The sequence below is a fragment of the Bos taurus genome, chromosome 4 (assembly GCF_002263795.3).
Source record: "Bos taurus isolate L1 Dominette 01449 registration number 42190680 breed Hereford chromosome 4, ARS-UCD2.0, whole genome shotgun sequence".
NCBI lineage: Eukaryota > Metazoa > Chordata > Mammalia > Artiodactyla > Bovidae > Bos > Bos taurus.
The window spans coordinates 5,869,878-5,891,451 of NC_037331.1; the positions used below are offsets into that span (position 1 = coordinate 5,869,878).

Below are 21,574 nucleotides of genomic sequence, written 5' to 3' on the forward strand. Positions count from 1 at the left end.
CTCTCATGAGTATAGCAACTCTTAATTGAGACATTATATAGTTGGATTATGTTTTTTATTCCTTATTAAATCTCTATCATTTGATTTGAGAATTTAACGCATTTACTTTTATTTATTTATTTATTTTTTGTTTTAAACTTCCAACAGTGATTTTATTTTATTATCATTTTTTATTTTAAATTTATTTATTTTAATTAGAGGCTAATTACTTTACAATATTATATTGGTTTTGCCATACATCAACATGAATCCACCACAGGTGTACATGTGTTCCGCATCCTGAACACCCCTTCCATCTCCCTCCCCATACCATCCCTCTGGGTCATCCCAGTGCACCAGCCCCAAGCATCCTATATCCTGCATCAAACCTGGACTGGTGATTCATTTCTTATATGATATTATACATGTTTCAATGCCATTCTGCCAAATCATCCCCCCCACCCCACAGAATCCAAAAGACTGTCCTATACATCTGTGTCTCTTTTGCTGTCTTGCATACAGGGTTATCATTACCATCTTTCTAAATTCCATATATATGTGTTAGTATACTGTATTGGTGTTTTTCTTTCTAGCTTACTTCCCTTTGTATAATTGGCTCCAGTTTCATCCACTTCATTAGAACTGATTCAGATGTATTCTTTTTAATGGCTGCATAATACTCCATTGTGTATATGTACCACAGCTTTCTTATCCATTCATCTGCTGATGGACATCTAGGTTGCTTCCATGTCCTGGCTATTATAAACAGTGTTGTGATGAACATTGGGGTACACATGTTTCTTTCAATTCTGGTTTCCCTGGTGTGTATGCCCAGCAGTGGGATTGCTGGGTCGTATGGCAGTTCTATTTCCAGTTTTTTAAGGAATCTCCACACTGTTCTCCATAGTGGCTGTACTAGTTTGCATTCCCACCAACAGTGTAAGAGGGTTCCCTTTTCTCCACATCCTTTCCAGCATTTATTGTGTATAGACTTTTGGATCACAGCCATTCTGACTGGCGTGAAATGGTACCTGATTGTGGTTTTGATTTGCATTTCTCTGATAATGAGTGATGTTGAGCATCTTTTCATGTGTTTGTTAGCCATCTGTATGTCTTCTTTGGAGAAATGTCTATTTAGTTCTTTGGCCCATTTTTTGATTGGGTCATTTATTTTTCTGGAGTTGAGCTGTAGGAGTTGCTTGTATATTTTTGAGATTAGTTGTTTGTCAGTTGCTTCATTTGCTATTATTTTCTCCCATTCTGAAGGCTGTCTTTTCACCTTGCTAATAGTTTCTTTTGTTGTGCAGAAGCTTTAATTTTAATTAGATCCCATTTGTTTATTTTTGCTTTTATTTCCAATATTCTGGGAGGTGGGTCATAGAGGATCCTGCTGTAATTTATGTCGGAGAGTGTTTTGCCTGTGTTCTCCTCTAAGAGTTTTATAGTTTCTGGTCTTATGTTTAGATCTTTAATCCATTTTGAGTTTATTTTTGTGTATGGTGTTAGAAAGTGTTCTAGTTTCATTCTTTTACAAGTGGTTGACCAGATTTCCCAGCACCACTTGTTAAAGAGATTGTCTTTTCTCCATTGTATATTCTTGCCTCCTTTGTCAAAGATAAGGTGTCCATAGGTATGTGGGTTTATCTATGGGCTTTCTATTTTGTTCCATTGATCTATATTTCTGTCTTTGTGCCAGTACCATACTATCTTGATAACTGTGGCTTTGTAGTAGAGCCTGAAGTCAGGTAGGTTGATTCCTCCAGTTCCATTCTTCTTTCTCAGGATTGCTTTGGCTATTTGAGGTTTTTTGTATTTCCATACAAATTGTGAAATTATTTGTTCTAGCTCTGTGAAAAATACTGTTGGTAGCTTGATAGGGATTGCATTGAATCTATAGATTGCTTTGGGTAGTATACTCATATGGACAGATCAACTAAACAGAAAATTAACAAAGAAACACAAACTTTAAATGATACAATAGACCAGCTAGACCTAATCGATATCTATAGGACATTTCACCCCAAAACAATGAATTTCACCTTTTTCTCAAGCACACACAGAACCTTCTCCAGGATAGTTCACATCCTGGGCCATAAATCAGCCTTGGTAAATTCAAAAAAATTGAAATTATTCCAAGCATCTTTTCTGACCACAATGCAGTAAGATTAGATCTCAATTACAGGAGAAAAACTATGAAAAATTCCAACATATGGAGGCTGAACAACACGCTGCTGAATAACCAACAAATCACAGAAGAAATCAAAAAAGAAATCAAAATATGCATAGAAATGAATGAAAATGAAAACACAACAACCTAAAACCTATGGGACACTGTAAAAGCAGTGCTAAGGGGAAAGTTCATAGCAATACAGGCACACCTCAAGAAACAAGAAAAAAGTCAAATAAATAACCTAACTCTACACCTAAAGCAACTAGAAAAGGAAGAAATGAAGAACCCCAGGGTTAGTAGAAGGAAAGAAATCTTAAAAATTAGGGCAGAAATAAATGCAAAAGAAACAAAGGAGACCATAGTAAAAATCAACAAAACCAAAAGCTGGTTATTTGAAAGGATAAATAAAATTGACAAACCATTAGCCAGACTCATCAAGAAACAAAGGGAGAAAACTCAAATCAATAAAATTAGAAATGAAAATGGAGAGATCACAACAGACAACACACAAAGGATCATAAGAGACTACTATCAGCAATTATATGCCAATAAAATGGACAAATGTATGCCAATAAAATGCCAATAAAGTGGAAGAAATGAACAAATTCTTAGAAAAGTACAACTTTCCAAAACTGAACCAGGAAGAAATAGAAAATCTTAAGTTAGACCCATCATAAGCATGGAAATTGAAACTGTAATCAGAAATCTTCCAGCAAACAAAAGCCCAGGTCCAGACGGCTTCACAGATGAATTCTACCAAAAATATAGAGACGAGCTAACACCTATCCTACTCAAATTCTTCCAGAAAATTGCAGAGGAAGGTAAACGTCCAAACTCATTCTATGAGGCCACCATCACCGTAATACCAAAACCTGACAAAGATGCCACAAAAAAAGAAAACTACAGGCCAATATCACTGATGAACATAGATGCAAAAATCCTTAACAAACTTCTAGCAATCAGAATCCAACAACACATTAAAAAGATCATACACCATGACCAAGTGGGCTTTATCCCAGGGATGCAAGGATTCATCAATATCTGAAAATCAATCAGTGTAATACTCCACATTAACAAAGTGAAAAATAAAAGCCATATGATTATCTCAATAGATGCAGAGAAAGCCTTTGACAAAATTCAGCATCCATTTATGATAAAAACTCTCCAGAAAGCAGGAATAGAAGGAACATACCTCAACATAATAAAAGCTATATATGACAAACCCACAGCAAACATTATCCTCAATGGTGAAAAATTGAAAGCATTTCCCCTAAAGTCAGGAACAAGACAAGGGTGCCCACTTTCACCATTACTATTCAACATAGTTTTGGAAGTTTTGGCCACAGCAATCAGAGCAGAAAAAGAAATAAAAGGAATCCAAATTGGAAAAGAAGAAGTAAAACTCTCTTTGCAAATGACATGATCCTCTACATAGAAAACCCTAAAGACTCCACCAGAAAATTACTAGAGCTAATCAATGAATATAGTAAAGTTGCAGGATATAAAATCAACACACAGAAATCCCTTGCATCCCTATACACTATTAATGAGAAAATAGAAAGAGAAATTAAGGAAACAATCCCATTCACCATTGCAATGAAAAGAATAAAATACTTAGGAATATATCTACCTAAAGAAACTAAAGACCTGTATATAGAAAACTATAAACCACTGGTGAAAGAAATCAAAGAGGACACTAATAGATGGAGAAATATCCCATTTACTTTCAAATTGATTATTGATAATGCAGGATTTACCTGTGCCATTTTGTTACTTTCTTTTTGCTTTTGTTTTTCATTTCCTTCATTATAGTCTTTTTTGTCTAGTTGACTTTTTTGTAGTTAAATGTGAAATTTTTCTCATTTCTTTTTGTGTATATTCTGTATTTATTTTTCTTTGCTGTTCTGTGGGAATTACATTTAACATTCCTAATTTTATAACACTGTAGTATGAATTACACAAACTTAGCTTCTATACTCGGAGAAGGCAATGGCACCCCACTCCAGTACTCTTGCCTGGAAAATCCCATGGATGGAGGAGCCTGGTAGGCTGCAGTCCATGGGGTCGCTAGCGACTTCACTTTCACTTTTCACTTTCATGCATTGGAGAAGGAAATGGCAACCCACTCCAGTGTTCTTGCCTGGAGAATCCCAGGGACAGGGGAGCCTGGTGGGCTGCCATCTCTGGGGTCACACAGAGTCGGACACGACTGAAGCGACTTGGCAGCAGCAGCAGGAGCAGCTTCTATACTATATGTGAAAAATCTCCCTTAAGAGCTCTATTCCCACTCTTTTCAGTTGTTGATAACATAGAATTACTACTTTATAAATTGTGTCCCCCAAAATATAAATTAATAATTATTTTAAATTAATTAGTCTCTCAAATTATATAAAACAAAATGTGGAGTTACAAACCAAAGTTACAGTAATACTAGCTTTTAGACTGTTTTTTTTGTTAAGTATATTAAACTCTTAAGTCATATATATAAAATCACTGTTACAATCCAATCTGAATCCAGTCATGGTAGCTTTTATCCTTGTCCATGTATTTACCTTTGTTGAGGTCTTTATTTCTCTTCACATAGCTTCATGTTACTATCTAGTGTTTTTTCATTTCACCTTAGGACTTTCCTGAGAGGTTCTTGCTGGCAAGTCTAGTGATCACAAACTCCCTCAGCTCGTCTTATTTAAGAAAATTTTAATTTCTCTCTCAGTCTTGAAGGGCAGTTTTGTGCACTATAGAATTCTTACTTGTTCTTTCTTTTCTTGTATTTATCACCCTACAACACAAAATGTTTCTCTAATGATTATTGTTTATTGTTTGTATATATCATTGGTTATTCTAATTTTATGCATTAGAATGTAATTTCAAAAATTCAGGGAGTTTGTAGATTTTGATCACTTATGTATTTGAGGCTCCTAGACTAACTCTTAGTAAGTAATAGACTCTTGATAACTACTTAATGAATAAATAGGTACACGAATGCACTCTTTTATGAACATGTTCATTTTAGTTACCATGGCTACTACTGTAGTTCAGCTTCTTTCATTTCCCAGTATTATAATGATATATCTCTTTGTGGAGATTAAGAATTGAGTTGGTCAGATGATATACACAGGATTATATGGGTGGAGTTAAGTAGACTATTGAATGAATAAATACATTTATACATACATGTATCCACATATATAGTACAAAAGGTAAAATAAATACATATATACATTATATGGTACAAAAGATAAAATAATTTCATTGTCAAAAATTGTATGAAATGAATTGCCAAATGCTATCAAATTAGTTGATTAATTCTTAAGTTTACTGCAATTCTGAGGTTTTCCTAACTTACATAAAACATATTATTACCTTAGATTTTTAGTTAAAAAGAGTGATTTAACATGTGGAAAATTGCTTTAGTTTTTATTGGAATAGAAATATTAGACACATGGCCTGTTTTATATTTCAAAAGCCCATTTAAATATTGTAATATAGTACTTTAGAACCATGATAAAATATAATTTATTTTCTCAGTTTCATCTCTAGACACCGAAAAAGGACCCAAGCCATGTGCAGACCATAGTTGTGAATCTTCCAAAAGACTGTCTAAGGTATGTTACGTGAGGCGAGGAAAAAGAGAACATACTCAGTGTGTAAGTAAGCATCTTAGCTATTTATAAAACACATCACCACTACCCCCAAAACACAGTCTTAGGGAATTCAACAATAAAAATAAAACTTCATCAAATAACATCAAATAATAAATAAGAATTTAGTAGAATTAATATTTTTAAGAAATGCTTTGAAATTTAGCATTTTAAACTGATTATATTAGGAAATTGGATTTTCCCATTTATATGGTCTTATTTGCTATTGCAAATTAATTTATAACTAATAATCAGAATTCTCTCCATGTCACTATTATTCATCCTAAGTAATAAATTTGATCTATACTGTTTGTTAACTGTTTTTATATTGCTCTGTACCCAGCATCTTGTATCTATGCCTAGGATGAAAATTACGCTGTAATTTCCAGTAGCAGTTTAGTTTAGTTTCTCTTTTACATTATACTTAACATATTATTTATGCTCAGTAAATTTATGGCAGATTTTCCTACTTCAAATTACTCTTCAATGATCCTGAAAGTAAAAGTGTTAGTCACTCAGTCATGTTCCTCTTTTTACAACTCCATGGGCTGTAGCCTGCCAGGCTCCACTGTCCATGGAATTCTCCAGGCAAGAATACTGGAGTGGGTACCCATTCCCTTCTCTAGGAGATCTTCCCAACCCTGGGATTGAACCAAGGTCTCAGTATATTGCAGGCGGATTCTTTACCACTAGTGCCACCTGGGAATCACAATGACCCTGAACACTTTATTTAAAATAATATTTTAAAATATTTAGGATATGAAATAATTTACATTATGATGATTGTGACAGTTTCTTATGAAAATCATAGGTAATGCATATTTCATAGGTCAATATTTATTATGTTTACCCAGTGAAATTGACAGGAGAATGATTTCTTAAATTAGTACTCACTAAACCTCCTGAAGGGCTTCCCTGGTGGCTCAGATGGTAAAGAATCTACCTGCAATGCAAGAGACCTAGGTTCAGTCCCTGGGTCAGGAAAATCCCCTGGAGAAGGAAATGTCCACCCACTCCAGTATTCTTACCTGGAAAATTCCATGGACAGAGGAGCCTGGCAGGCTACAGTCCATGGGGTTGCAAAGAGTCAGACAAAACTGAGCAACTAAGTAACTTAGAGCCTCCTAAAAGATAGCTCCAGTTCAGTTCATTTCAGTTCACTCAGTCGTGTCCGACTCTGCGAACCCATGAACCGCAGCACGCCAGGCCTCCCTGTCCATCACCAACTCCCGGAGTCCACCCAAACCCATGTCCATCGAGTCAGTGATGCCATCCAACCATCTCATCCTCTGTCATCCCCTTCTCCTTCTGCCCTCAATCTTTCCCAGCATCAGGGTCTTTTCAAATGAGTCAGCTCTTGGCATCAGGTGGCCAAAATATTGGAGTTTCAGCTTCAATATCAGTCCTTCCAATGAACACCCAGGACCAATATCCTTTAGGATGGACTGCTTGGATCTCCTTGCAGTCCAAGGGACTCTCAGGAGTCTTCTCCAACACCACAGTAAAAAGCATCAATTCTTTGGCACTCCGTTTTCTTTATAGTCCAACTTTCACTACCACATGACCACTGGAAAAACCGTAGCCTTGACTAGACAGACCTTTGTTGGTAAAGTAATGTCTCTGCTTTTTAATAGGCTGTCTAAGTTGGTCATAACTTTCCTTCCAAGGAGTAAGCGTCTTCTAATTTCATGGCTGCAGTCACCATCTGTAGTGATTTTGGAGCCCAGAAAAATAAAGTCAGCCACTGTTTCCACTGTTTTCCCATCTATTTGCCATGAAGTGACGGGACTGGATGCCATGATCTTGGTTTTCTGAATGCTGAGCTTCAAGCCAACTTTTTTGCTCTCCTCTTTTACTTTCATCAAGAGGCTTTTGAATTCCTCTTCACTTTCTGCCTCAAGGGTGGTGTCATCTGCATATCTGAGGTTATTGATATTTCTCCCGGCAGTCTTGATTCCAGCTTGTGCTTCATCCTGCCCAGCGTTTCTCATGATGTACTCAGCATATAATTTAAATAAGCAGGGTGACAATATACAGCCTTGACGTACTCCTTTTCCTATTTGGAACCAGTATGTTGTTCCATATCCAGTTCTAACTGTTGCTTCCTGACCTGGATATAGAATTCTCAAGAGGCATGTCAGGTGGTCTGGTATTCCCATCTCTTTCAGAATTTTCCACAGTTTATTTGTGATCTACACAGTCAAAGGCTTTGGCATAGTCATTAAAGCAGAAATATATGTTTTTCTGGAATTCTCTTGCTTTTTTGATGATCCAGCAGATATTGGCAATTTGATCTCTGGTTCCTCTGCCTTTTCTAAAACCAGCTTGAACAACTGGAAGTTCATGGTTCATGTATTGCTGAAGCCTGGCTTGGAGAATTTTGAGCATTACTTTACTAGCGTGTGAGATGAGTGCCGTTGCAGCCGCTGCGCTCGAGGTTGTCATTGCTAAAGCCAATATCAAACTTTTTTTCTCAATATTTTCTTAGATATTTTAGTTTCATGCCTTACATTTAAATCTTTAGTATATTTGAATTTATTTTTGTATAAGGTGTAAGATAAAGATTTACTTCTGTTCTTCATCTAGAAAAATCATTTGCCCAACACCATTTATTGAAGAGACTCTTCTTTCAACATTGTGCATTCTTGACTCTATCACTGTCTGTGTAAGACCAGTGGACAATATATATGTGGGTTTATTTCTGAATACTCTTTTCTGTTTCATTGATCAGTATGTCTGTTTTTATTGCCAGTATCGTATTGTTTGGTCAATATAGCTTTGTAAAGTAATTTATTTATCTTACTCAAAGTTGCTTTGACCCTTTGGTGTATTTTGTAGTTCCATATGAATTTTTTTTGGGGGGGGTGCGGAAATACCATTGGGATTTGGAAACATTGCATTGAACGTCTAGAGACCGCTAGTTATTCTGGACATTTTAATAATATTCTTCCATCTGAATGTAGGGTGTCTTTCAATTTATTTATTTAAAAATTTTTTCTCATCAGTGTTTTATAAAGTTTCTCATCTTTGTACTTTGTATTATTTATAAGTATTTTATTTTTCTTGGTATTCATGTAAATGTTATTATTTTCTTGATTTCCTTTTTAGATAGTTTCTTGCTTATGTATAGAAATGAAGCTTTTCTTCTGTTGATTTTATATCATGCAGCTTTTACTGAATTTGCTGATTCTAAGATTCCTTTGTGGAGTCCTTAGAGTTTCTTGCATAAATGAACATGTCATCTGCAAACAGAGATGATTTTACTTCTTCCTGTCAGATTTAGATGCCTCTTATTCGTTTTTCTTTTCTAATTGTTCTCTTTAGGAATTTCAGTACTCTGAAATTAAAGTGGCAAGTTGGGTATCCTTTCTTTGTCCTGCTCTTAAAGAAAAAAACTTTCAGTTTTCACTTTTGAATATGTTGCTAGCTGTGGAATTTTTGTATGTGAACTTAATTGCAGTGTTGTGTTTAAGTAAGTTCCTAATATTCCTACTTTACTGAGGAATTTCATTATGAATGGATGTAAAATCAAGCTTTTCTACATCTATTGTGATAATACATGATTTCTATTTTTCATTCTGTTAATGACTGATTTGTGTATGTTGAAAGATCCTTGCATCCCAGGGATACATCTCACTTGGTCATGATGTATGATCCTTTTAATATATTGTTGAATTTGATTTTCTAGTGTTTAGTTGAGTATTCTTATATGTGTGTGAATCAGGAATATTATAATTGTTTTTTAAATTTTGGTATCTTTGTTTGGTTTTGGTATCAGAGTGGTACTGGCCTCACAAAACGTGTTTGGAAGTGTGCCCTCTTCCATTTTTGAATGAAGTTTAAGCAGTTTTGGTATTAATTCTTTAAATATTTGGTATAATTCATGTATCAGACATCTGGTCCTGGAGTTTTTTAGCTAGTAGGTTTTTGATAACTGGTTCAGTCTTCTTGTTATTGATCTGTTTATCTTTTTAATTTAAAAAAAATTTTTAATTCAGTCTCTGTATTTTGTATGTTTATAGGAATTTGCCATATATTCTAACTTATTCAGTTTATTGGCATATAGTTTTTCATAATAGTCCTTTATCACCTTTTATCTTTCTGTGGTATCAGTTGTAATATGTCCCCTTTCACTTCTGATTTTATGTATTCAAGTGTTCTCTCTTTTTTGTTGTTGTTAGTCTTGATAATTGTTTGTCTTTTTAGATTATCTTTTAAAAAACAGCTCTTGGTTTCCTCATTGTTCTGTTGTTTTTCTCTTTTCTAGTTTATTTCTGCCCTAGTATTTTTTTTTTCTTTATTTCTTCTAACTTTGAGGTTCGTTTGTCTTTCTTTTTCTGGTTTCTTCAGATATAAAGTTAAGTTGTTTATTTAATATTTTTCTTTTTTTCTAATGTAGGCTTTTATTGTTGTTAATGTACCTTGTAATATTGTTTTTTCTGCATCTTATAAATTTTATTTATTTTTTTGGTTTACTCTTTTTTTTTTAAATTTTATTTTATTTTTAAACTTTACATAATTGTATTAGTTTTGCCAAATATCAAAATGAATCCATCACAGGTATACATGTGCTCCCCATCCTGAACCCTCCTCCCTCCTCCCTCCCCATACCATCCCTCTGGGTCGTCCCAGTGCATCTTATAAATTTTAGTATTTTGTGTTTTGTTTACATTTGTCTCATCGTATTTTCTTATTTGCCTTCTTTGACCCAGTGGTTCCAGGATGTCTTAAATTCCACATATTTGTAAGTTGTTTCATTTTCCTTCTGTTATTGATTTCTAGGTTCATTTCATTATGGTTGGAAGATAATACTTCCTTTGAGTTTAGTATTTTCATATTCATAATGACATGTTTAGTGATCCATCCTGTAGAATGTTTGTATGCACTTGAGAAGAATACATATTCTTCTGCTAACATCGGAACATTCTCTGGAGCATTCTATGTATCTTAAGTTCATTTGGAACATTCTGTGGAGCATTCTGTGTATCTGTTAAGTTCACTTGATCTGTTGTATTGTTCAAGCCTGAGGGTTCTTTAGTGTTTTACTCTCTGAATATTCTGTTGGTTATTCAAATTGGAGTATTGAAGCCTATTATTATTGTATTGATGTCTGTTCTTGCTTTCAAATCTGTCAGTGATTGCTTTATACATTTATTTAAATGCATTGGGTGTTAATATACACCCAGTGAGAAATTGGGTGTGTATAAACACCCAATGCATTTTTTTTTTTTTTTGGTGATCAAAGTTTTCTTTTTTTTTTTTTCCGTTTTTATTTTTTATTTATTTATTTATTTTTTCCTAATTTTATTTTATTTTTAAACTTTACATAATTGTATTAGTTTTGCCAAATATCAAAATGAATCCGCCACAGGTATACATGTGTTCCCCATCCTGAACCCTCCTCCCTCCTCCCTCCCCATACCATCCCTCTGGGTCGTCCCAGGGCACTAGCCCCAAGCATCCAGTATCGTGCATCGAACCTGGACTGGCAACTCGTTTCTTACATGATATTTTACATGTTTCAATGCCATTCTCCCAAATCTTCCCACCCTCTCCCTCTCCCACAGAGTCCATAAGACTGTTCTATACATCAGTGTCTCTTTTGCTGTCTCGTATGCTGGGTTATTGTTACCATCTTTCTAAATTCCATATATATGCGTTAGTATACTGTATTTATGTTTTTCCTTCTGGCTTACTTCACTCTGTATAATAGGCTCCAGTTTCATCCATCTCATTAGAACTGATTCAAATGTATTCTTTTTAATGGCTGAGTAATACTCCATTGTGTATATGTACCACAGCTTTCTTACCCATTCATCTGCTGATGGACATCTAGGTTGCTTCCATGTCCTGGCTATTATAAACAGTGCTGCAGTGAACACTGGGATACACGTGTCTCTTTCCCTTCTGGTTTCCTCAGTGTGTATGCCCAGCAGTGGGATTGCTGAATCATAAGGCAGTTCTATTTCCAGTTTTTTAAGGAATCTCCACACTGTTCTCCATAGTGTCTGTACTAGTTTGCATTCCCACCAACAGTGTAAGAGGATTCCCTTTTCTCCACACCCTCTCCAGCATTTATTATTTGTAGACTTTTGGATCGCAGCCATTCTGACTGGTGTGAAATGGTACCTCATAGTCGTTTTGATTTGCATTTCTCTGATAATGAGTGATGTTGAGCATCTTTTCATGTGTTTGTTAGCCATCTGTATGTCTTCTTTGGAGAAATGTCTATTTAGTTCTTTGGCCCATTTTTTGATTGGGTCGTTTATTTTTCTGGAGTTGAGCTGTAGGAGTTGCTTGTATATTTTTGAGATTAGTTGTTTGTCGGTTGCTTTATTTGCTATTATTTTCTCCCATTCTGAAGGCTGTCTTTTCACCTTGCTAATAGTTTCCTTTGATGTGCAGCTTTTAAGGTTAATTAGATCCCATTTGTTTATTTTTGCTTTCATTTCCAATATTCTGGGAGGTGGGTCATAGAGGATCCTGCTGTAATTTATGTCGGAGAGTGTTTTGCCTATGTTCTCCTCTAGGAGTTTTATAGTTTCTGGTCTTACGTTTAGATCTTTAATCCATTTTGAGTTTATTTTTGTGTATGGTGTTAGAAAGTGGTCTAGTTTCATTCTTTTACAAGTGGTTGACCAGATTTCCCAGCACCACTTGTTAAAGAGATTGTCTTTAATCCATTGTATATTCTTGCCTCCTTTGTCAAAGATAAGGTGTCCATATGTGCGTGGATTTATCTCTGGGCTTTCTATTTTGTTCCATTGATCTATATTTCTGTCTTTGTGCCAGTACCATACTATCTTGATAACTGTGGCTTTGTAGTAGAGCCTGAAGTCAGGTAGGTTGATTCCTCCAGTTCCATTCTTCTTTCTCAAGATCGCTTTGGCTATTTGAGGTTTTTTGTATTTCCATACAAATTGTGAAATTATTTGTTCTAGCTCTGTGAAGAATACTGTTGGTAGCTTGATAGGGATTGCATTGAATCTATAAATTGCTTTGGGTAGTATACTCATTTTCACTATATTGATTCTTCCAATCCATGAACATGGTATATTTCTCCATCTATTAGTGTCCTCTTTGATTTCTTTCACCAGTGTTTTATAGTTTTCTATATATAGGTCTTTAGTTTCTTTAGGTAGATATATTCCTAAGTATTTTATTCTTTCCGTTGCAATGGTGAATGGAATTGTTTCCTTAATTTCTCTTTCTGTTTTCTCATTATTAGTGTATAGGAATGCACGGGATTTCTGAGTGTTGATTTTATATCCTGCAACTTTACTATAGTCATTGATTAGTTCTAGTAATTTTCTGGTGGAGTCTTTAGGGTTTTCTATGTAGAGGATCATGTCATCTGCAAATAGTGAGAGTTTTACTTCTTCTTTTCCAATTTGGATTCCTTTTATTTCTTTTTCTGCTCTGATTGTTGTGGCCAAAACTTCCAAAACTATGTTGAATAGTAATGATGAAAGTGGGCACCCTTGTCTTGTTCCTGACTTTAGAGGAAATGCTTTCAATTTTTCACCATTGAGGATAATGTTTGCTGTGGGTTTGTCATATATAGCTTTTATTATGTTGAGGTATGTTCCTTCTATTCCTGCTTTCTGGAGAGTTTTTATCATAAATGGATGTTGAATTTTGTCAAAGGCTTTCTCTGCATCTATTGAGATACTCATATGGTTTTTATTTTTCAATTTGTTAATGTGGTGTATTACATTGATTGATTTGCAGATATTGAAGAATCCTTGCATCCCTGGGATAAAGCCCACTTGGTCATGGTGTATGATATTTTTAATGTGTTGTTGGATTCTGATTGCTAGAAGTTTGTTAAGGATTTTTGCATCTATGTTCATCAGTGATATTGGCCTGTAGTTTTCTTTTTTTGTGGCATCTTTGTCAGGTTTTGGTATTAGGGTGATGGTGGCCTCATAGAATGAGTTTGGAAGTTTACCTTCCTCTGCAATTTTCTGGAAGAGTTTGAGCAGGATAGGTGTTAGCTCTTCTCTAAATTTTTGGTAGAATTCAGCTGTGAAGCCGTCTGGACCGGGGCTTTTGTTTGCTGGAAGATTTTTGATTACAGTTTCAATTTCCGTGCTTGTGATGGGTCTGTTAAGATTTTCTATTTCTTCCTGGTCCAGTTTTGGAAAGTTGTACTTTTCTAAGAATTTGTCCATTTCTTCCACGTTGTCCATTTTATTGGCATATAATTGTTGATAGTAGTCTCTTATGATCCTTTGTATTTCTGTGTTGTCTGTTGTGATCTCTCCATTTTCGTTTCTAATTTTGTTGATTTGATTTTTCTCCCTTTGTTTCTTGATGAGTCTGGCTAATGGTTTGTCAATTTTATTTATCCTTTCAAAGAACCAGCTTTTGGTTTTGTTGATTTTTGCTATGGTCTCTTTTGTTTCTTTTGCATTCATTTATGCTCTAATTTTTAAGATTTCTTTCCTTCTACTAACCCTGGGGTTCTTCATTTCTTCCTTTTCTAGTTGCTTTAGGTGTAGAGTTAGGTTATTTATTTGACTTTTTTCTTGTTTCTTGAGGCATGCCTGTATTGCTATGAACTTTCTCCCTAGGACTGCTTTTACCGTATCCCACAGGTTTTGGGTTGTTGTGTTTTCATTTTCATTCGTTTCTATGCAAATTTTGATTTCTTTTTTGATTTCTTCTGTGATTTGTTGGTTATTCAGCAGCGTGTTGTTCAGCCTCCATATGTTGGAATTTTTAATAGTTTTTCTCCTGTAATTGAGATCTAATCTTACTGCATTGTGGTCAAAAAAAATGCTTGGAATGATTTCCGTTTTTTTGAATTTACCAAGGCTAGCTTTATGGCCCAGGATGTGATCTATCCTGGAGAAGGTTCCATGTGCGCTTGAGAAAAAGGTGAAATTTATTGTTTTGGGATGAAATGTCCTATAGATATCAATTAGGTCTAACTGGTCTATTGTATCGTTTAAAGTTTGTGTTTCCTTCTTAATTTTCTGTTTAGTTGATCTATCCATAGGTGTAAGTGGGGTATTAAAGTCTCCCACTATTATTGTGTTATTGTTAATTTCTCCTTTCATACTTGTTAGCATTTGTCTTACGTACTGTGGTGCTCCCGTGTTGGGTGCATATATATTTATAATTGTTATATCTTCTTCTTGGATTGATCCTTTGATCGTTATGTAGTGACCTTTTTTGTCTCTTTTCACAGCCTTTGTTTTAAAGTCTATTTTATCTGATATGAGTATTGCTACTCCTGCTTTCTTTTGGTCCCTATTTGCATGGAAAATCTTTTTCCAGCCCTTCACTTTCAGTCTGTATGTGTCCCCTGTTTTGAGGTGGGTCTCTTGTAGACAACATATGTAGGGGTCTTGTTTTTGTATCCATTCAGCCAGTCTTTGTCTTTTGGTTGGGGCATTCAACCCATTTACGTTTAAGGTAATTACTGATAAGTATGATCCCGTTGCCATTTACTTGATTGTTTTGGGTTCGAGTTTATACACCGTTTTTGTGTTTCCTGTCTAGAGAATATCCTTTAGTATTTGTTGGAGAACTGGTTTGGTGGTGCAGAATTCTCTCAGCTTTTGCTTGTCTGAAAAGCTTTTGATTTCTCCTTCATACTTGAATGAGATCCTTGCTGGGTACAATAATCTGGGCTGTAGGTTATTTTCTTTCATCATTTTAAGTATGTCTTGCCATTCCCTCCTGGCTTGAAGAGTTTCTATTGAAAGATCAGCTGTTATCCTTATGGGAATTCCCTTGTGTGTTATTTGTTGTTTTTCCCTTGCTGCTTTTAATATTTGTTCTTTGTGTTTGATCTTTGTTAATTTGATTAATATGTGTCTTGGGGTGTTTCTCCTTGGGTTTATCCTGTTTGGGACTCTCTGGGTTTCTTGGACTTGGGTGATTATTTCCTTCCCCATTTTAGGGAAGTTTTCCACTATTATCTCCTCAAGTATTTTCTCATGGTCTTTCTTTTTGTCTTCTTCTTCTGGAACCCCTATGATTCGAATGTTGTAGCGTTTAATATTGTCCTGGAGGTCTCTGAGATTGTCCTCATTTCTTTTAATTCGTTTTTCTTTTATCCTCTCTGATTCATTTATTTCTACCATTCTATCTTCTAATTCACTAATCCTATCTTCTGCCTCTGTTATTCTACTATTTGTTGCCTCCAGAGTGTTTTTAATTTCATTTATTGCATTATTCATTATATATTGACTCTTTTTTATTTATTCTAGGTCCTTGTTAAACCTTTCTTGCATCTTCTCAATCCTTGTCTCCAGGCTGTTTATCTGTGATTCCATTTTAGTTTCAAGATTTTGGATCAATTTCACTATCATTATTCGGAATTCTTTATCAGGTAGATTCCCTATCTCTTCCTGTTTTGTTTGGTTTGGTGGGCAGTTATCCTGTTCCTTTATCTGCTGAGTATTCCTCTGTCTCTTCATCTTGTTTAAATTGCTGAGTTTGGGGTGTCCTTTCTGTATTCTGTCAGTTTGTGGAGTTCTCTTTATTGTGGCGTTTCCTCACTGTGTGTGGGTTTGTACAGGTGGCTTGTCAAGGTTTCCTGGTTAGGGAAGCTTGTGTCGGTGTTCTGGTGGGTGGAGCTGTATTTCTTCTCTCTGGAGTGCAATGAAATGTCCAGTAATGAGTTATGAGATGTCTATAGTTTTGGGGTGACTTTGGGCAGCCTGTATCTTGAAGCTCAGGGCTGTGTTCCTTTGTTGCTGGAGAATTTGCTTGGTATGTCTTGCCCTGGAACTTATTGGCCCTTGTGTGGTGCTTGGTTTCAGTGTCGGTATGGAGGCATTTGATGAGCTCCTGTCAATTAATGTTCCTTGGAGTCAGGAGTTCCCTGGAGTCAGGGTTTGGACTTAAGTCTCCTGCTTCCGGTTATCGGTCTTATTTTTACAGTAGTTTCAAAACTTCTCCTTCTATACAGCACCACTGATAAAACATCTACATTAAAGATGAAAAGTTTCTCTACGGTGAGGGTCACTCAGAGAGGTTCACAGGGTTACATGGAGAAGAGAAGAGGGAGGAGGGAGTTAGAGGTTACCCAAATGAGATGAGGTGAATCAATAGTGGAGAGAGTGGGCTAGCCAGTAGTCACTTCCTTATGTGCACTCCACAACTGGACCACTCAGAGATGTTCACGGAGTTATACAGAGAAGAGAAGAAGGAGGAAGGTGACAGAGGTGGCCAGAAGGATAAAAGGGGGGAATGAAAAGGAGGGAGACAGATCCAGCCAGTAATCAGTTCCCTAAGTGTTCTCCACCGTCTGGAACACACAGAAATTCACAGAGTTGGGTAGAGTAGAGAGGGGTTAGGGAGGAGACACAGGCGACCTGGTGGAGGAAAAGGAGAGTCCAAAGGGAGAGAGAGCAGTCAAGCCAGTAATCTCGCTCCCTAGTGAAAAATGGGTCCTGAAGATTGGGTCCTTAAAGGTACAAAATTGGTAACAAATACATAAAAGCAAAAATTAAAAATCTAGAGTAGAGTTTGGAATTTCAAAAATACGATGTTAAAGAAAAGAAGAAGGAAAAGAAAGAGAGAAAAAACAGACAAACAAAAACAAACAAGGTCGCGAAAATTATAAAGAAAGTACAGGTACAAAATTGATAACTAATACCAGAAAGCAAAAATTAAAAATCTAGAGTAGAGTTTGGAATTTCAAAAATACAATGTTAAAAAAAAAAAAAAAAAAAGAAGAAGAAAAATAAAGAGAGAAAACAAACAAACAAATGCAAACAATGTCACAAAAATTATAAAGAAAATACAGGTACAAAATTGATATCAAATACCAAAAAGCATAAATTAAAAATCTAGAGTAGAGTTTGGAATTTCAGATATACAATGTTATATAAAAGAAGAAGAGAAAGAAACAGAGAAGAAGAGAAAAAAAAAAGTCACAGAAATTGTATAAAAAAAAAACTATAGGTACAAAATTGATAACATATACCAAAAAGCGAAAATTAAAAATCTAGAGTAGAGTTTGGAATTTCAAAAATACAATGTTAAAGAAAAGAAGAAAAAAAACAAAAACAAAACAAACAAACAAACAAAAAAACAAGGTCAAAAAATTATAAATATATATATATGAAGTTTGCTGAAGAAGAAAAAAATAGGGTCTTTTTTTTTTGCAAAGTAATAGGTTATAAAAGTGAAAATTAAAGGAACAATAGAGGACTTAAAATTTTTTTTTTAATTAAAAAAAAAGAATGATCGTAAAAATAATAATATATCTAGGACTTTCTTGGTTTTTTTGTGGGTGTTGTGGGTTCAGTTCATTTTTGGCTAGTTCCTTGGTCAGACTTATATTTCTCAAGATCTGTAGGCCCCTTCCTATGTAGTCTGTAGTAACCACAGGGTTTTGATCTATTGCCTGTAGCTTCCAAGGCGTTTCCCTCTGTTATATCTTCTTCTGTTTGCTAGTCTCTTCAGTATCTGGTTTCCGCCCTGACACAAAGGGCATGGTGGAGGACACTTTTTTTTTTTTTTTTTTTTAGGCTTACTTGTTCAGTCGCGCTGTGGGGAGGGAGGGAGGCATGCTGCAAACAAATAACACTGGCGTGGGCTCACAGTGCCTCAGCCACCCTGGGTCTGCCCCCGCTCACGGTGCGTGTAGCCTCCCTGTCCACACTGCTCGGACTCTAGGTTGTTCCGCCGGGAACAATCCGAGGCCGGCCCTGGGCTGCATGCACCTCCCAGGTCCAAGCCGCTCAGGTTCAGGCACTCGGGTAGTCCTCAGAGGCGCAGACTCAGTTGGGCCTGCGTTTTGTGCTCTTCCCAGGTCCGAGCAGCTCAGGTGATGAGGTGTTTGGCGAGCGCCAATGCTGCGACTTATCACCTCCCCGCCACTCGGTTATCTGGGTGTAAAACCGGCGCACCTTCTCAGGCAGATGTTGACCGTCCAGACCCCCAAGAAGTTTTAGTTAGCAAAGAAGCCTGCTTACAGTTTTATAGATAATGTCTCTCTGGGGCTGCGATTGCCCCCTTCCAGCTCTGGCTGCCTGTCACCAGAGGGGGAAGGTCTGCAGCCGGCTATCTCTGTTCAGTCCTTTGTTCCGTGTGCGGGCCTGGTGGTGTCTTAGGTTAGGGCTGGCTTTTCGCATGGTAGATATCCCACAGTCTGGTTTGCTAGCCCAAATTATTTCGCTCAGATAGCGCTCAGGGTATTCAGGCCAGATTCTTACTCTCAGCGATGCAGCCCACACCGCACCTCCCTGCCCAGCCCCCGCTTGCTAATGGCGGATGCAGGCGTCTGCGCTGCTTCTCCGCTGGGGGAGTTACCGTAGGGCTCGCAATCTGCGAGTTTTAATTGTTTATTTATTTTTTCTCCCTGTTATGTTGCCCTCTGTGCTTCCAAAGCTCGGCACAGATTCGGCAGTGAGAAGGTTTCCTGGTGTTTGGAAACTTCTCTCTTTTTAAGATTCCCTTCCCGGGACGGAACTCCGTCCCTCCCTCTTTTGTCTTTTTTGTCTTTAATATTTTTTCCTACCTCCTTTCAAAGACTTGGGTTGCTTTTCTGGGTGCCTGATGTCCTCTGCCGGCATTCAGAAGTTGTTTTGTGGAATTTACTCGAGGTTTAAATGCTCTTTTGATGAATTTGTGGGGGAGAAAGTGTTCTCCCCGTCCTACTCCTCCGCCATCTTGGCTCCTCCCCCCCCCCCCAATGCATTTAAATCAGAATATCTTTTTCCATGTTTCACTTTCAGCCTCTCAGTGAAGTGTACTTAAATCTAAAGTTAATCTCTGTAGATAGCATGTAGTTGGACATCTTGTTTTATCCATTAAGCAATGGTATATTTTTCACTAGAGAATTTAATTGGTTTATGTTTATGGTTATTATTAATAGGTAAGGGCCTACAGTTGTCATTTTGTTAATTATTTTATGTATGTTTTGTAGTTCCTTTGTTCCTTTCTTCCAGTGTTGCTGTCTTTTTTATTTGATGCTTTTTTTTTGCATTGATACTCTTTGATTCCTTTCTTTTTTAAAAAGTTATTTTCTTTGTTGTTACCATCAAGCTTATATATAAATATTTTAGTTATAATAGTCTATTTTAATCTGATAACTTCAATTGCATACAAAAGTCTATATTTATACTCATCCCTGACTTGGTGCAGCCATGAAATTAAAAGACGCTTACTCCTTGGAAGGAAAGTTATGACCAACCTAGACAGCATATTCAAAAGCAGAGACATTACTTTGCCAACAAAGGTCCATCTAGTCAAGGCTATGGTTTTTCCTGTGGTCATGTATGGATGTGAGACGTTGGACTGTGAAGAAGGCTGAGCACTGAAGAATTGATGCTTTTGAAGTGTGGTGTTGGAGAAGACTCTTGAGAGTCCCTTGGACTGCAAGGAGATTCAACCAGTCCATTCTAAAGGAGATCAGTCCTGGGTGTTGTTTGGAAGGAATGATGCTAAAGCTGAAACTCCAGTACTTTGGCTACCTCATGCGAAGAGTTGACTCACTGGAAAAGACTGATGCTGGGAGGGATTGAGGGCAGGAGGAGAAGGGGACGACAGAGGATGAGGTGGCTGGATGGCATCACCGACTTGATGGACGTGAGTTTGGGTGAACTCCGGGAGTTAGTGATGGACAGGGAGGCCTGGTGTGCTGCAATTCATTGGGTTGCAAAGAGTTGGACACGACTGAGTGAATGAACTGAACTGAACTGACCTGGTATGTTATTGATGTCACAATTTGCATCTTTTGTATTGTGTATGTAATTACAGATTTTTATACTTTTTTCTCTTTATTATTATACTTTTTTCTCTAACTTTTCTGCTGGTTTAAAATGTGATTTGTGTGTCATCCTTATAGTATTACATTATTCTGTATTTGCTGTGAGATTTATACTTTTTTATGTTGCTTTTAAATGCTCTTCAATTTGTTTGTTGGACTCTCTTTAGCACTTCTTATAAGGCAGTACACTCACCAGGGCAGAGCCCTGAGATGCTCAGACTTCTAGTGGTATTAAACTCTTTCATTTTTTGTTCATCAAGGAAATTCTTCATGTCTCCTTCATTTTAAAAAGATAATTTAAAGATATATACATATATATTATATACTTTTATAGATACATGGTTTTGCAGATGTATGCTTGTATATATAGCTCGGACTTCTAGTGCTTAAATGCTTAAACATTAAATGCTTTCACGTTTGTTTGTCTAGGAAATTCTTCACGTCTCCTTCATTTAAAATGATAGTTTTACAGATATATACACTTTTACAGATATATGTATATATATATATATATACATACATACACACACACACACACACACACATACAGCTTCTCCATATTTGGCTGCAATAGAATCAATCTGATTTTGGTACTGTCTATTTGGTGATGTCTACATGTAGAGTCATCTCTTTTGTGGTTGGAAAAGTTTGTTTGCTATGACCAGTGTGTTCTCTGGACAAAACTCTGTTAGCCTTGCCCTGCTTCATTTTGTAATCCAAGGCCAAACTTACCTGTTACTTTTAAGTATCTCTTGACTTCTTATTTTTGCATTCTAATCTCTTATGATGAAAAGGGCATCTTTTTTTGGTGTTATTTCTGGAAGGTCTTGTAAGTCTTCATAGAACTGTTCAACTTCAGCTTCTTCAGCATTAGTAGTTGGGGCTTAGACTTGGATTACTGTTACATTGAATGGTTTGCCTTGGAAATGAATCAAGTCATTCTGTCATATTTGAGATTGCACCCAAGTTACTGCATTTTGAATTCTTTTGTTGACAATGAGGGCTACTCCATTTCTTCTAAAAGATTCTTGCCTGTAGAAGTTGATA

At 36.3% G+C, this 21,574-nt stretch overlaps 1 protein-coding gene across 2 annotated transcripts in view; it reads left to right on the forward strand.

Annotated features, from left to right (window-relative positions):
• ZPBP (zona pellucida binding protein) overlaps positions 1 to 21,574 on the forward strand; it is a 151,706-nt gene that overhangs the window by 60,168 nt on the left and 69,964 nt on the right. For both annotated transcript variants that reach the window (NR_197968.1, NM_001434770.1), the window contains exon 6: positions 5,678 to 5,754. Coding sequence is in view for 1 of the 2 variants with exons in the window: in NM_001434770.1 (NP_001421699.1) it covers positions 5,678 to 5,754 (77 nt within the window). In the remaining variant the exon portion in view is untranslated. The remainder of the gene's footprint in view (positions 1 to 5,677; positions 5,755 to 21,574) is intronic.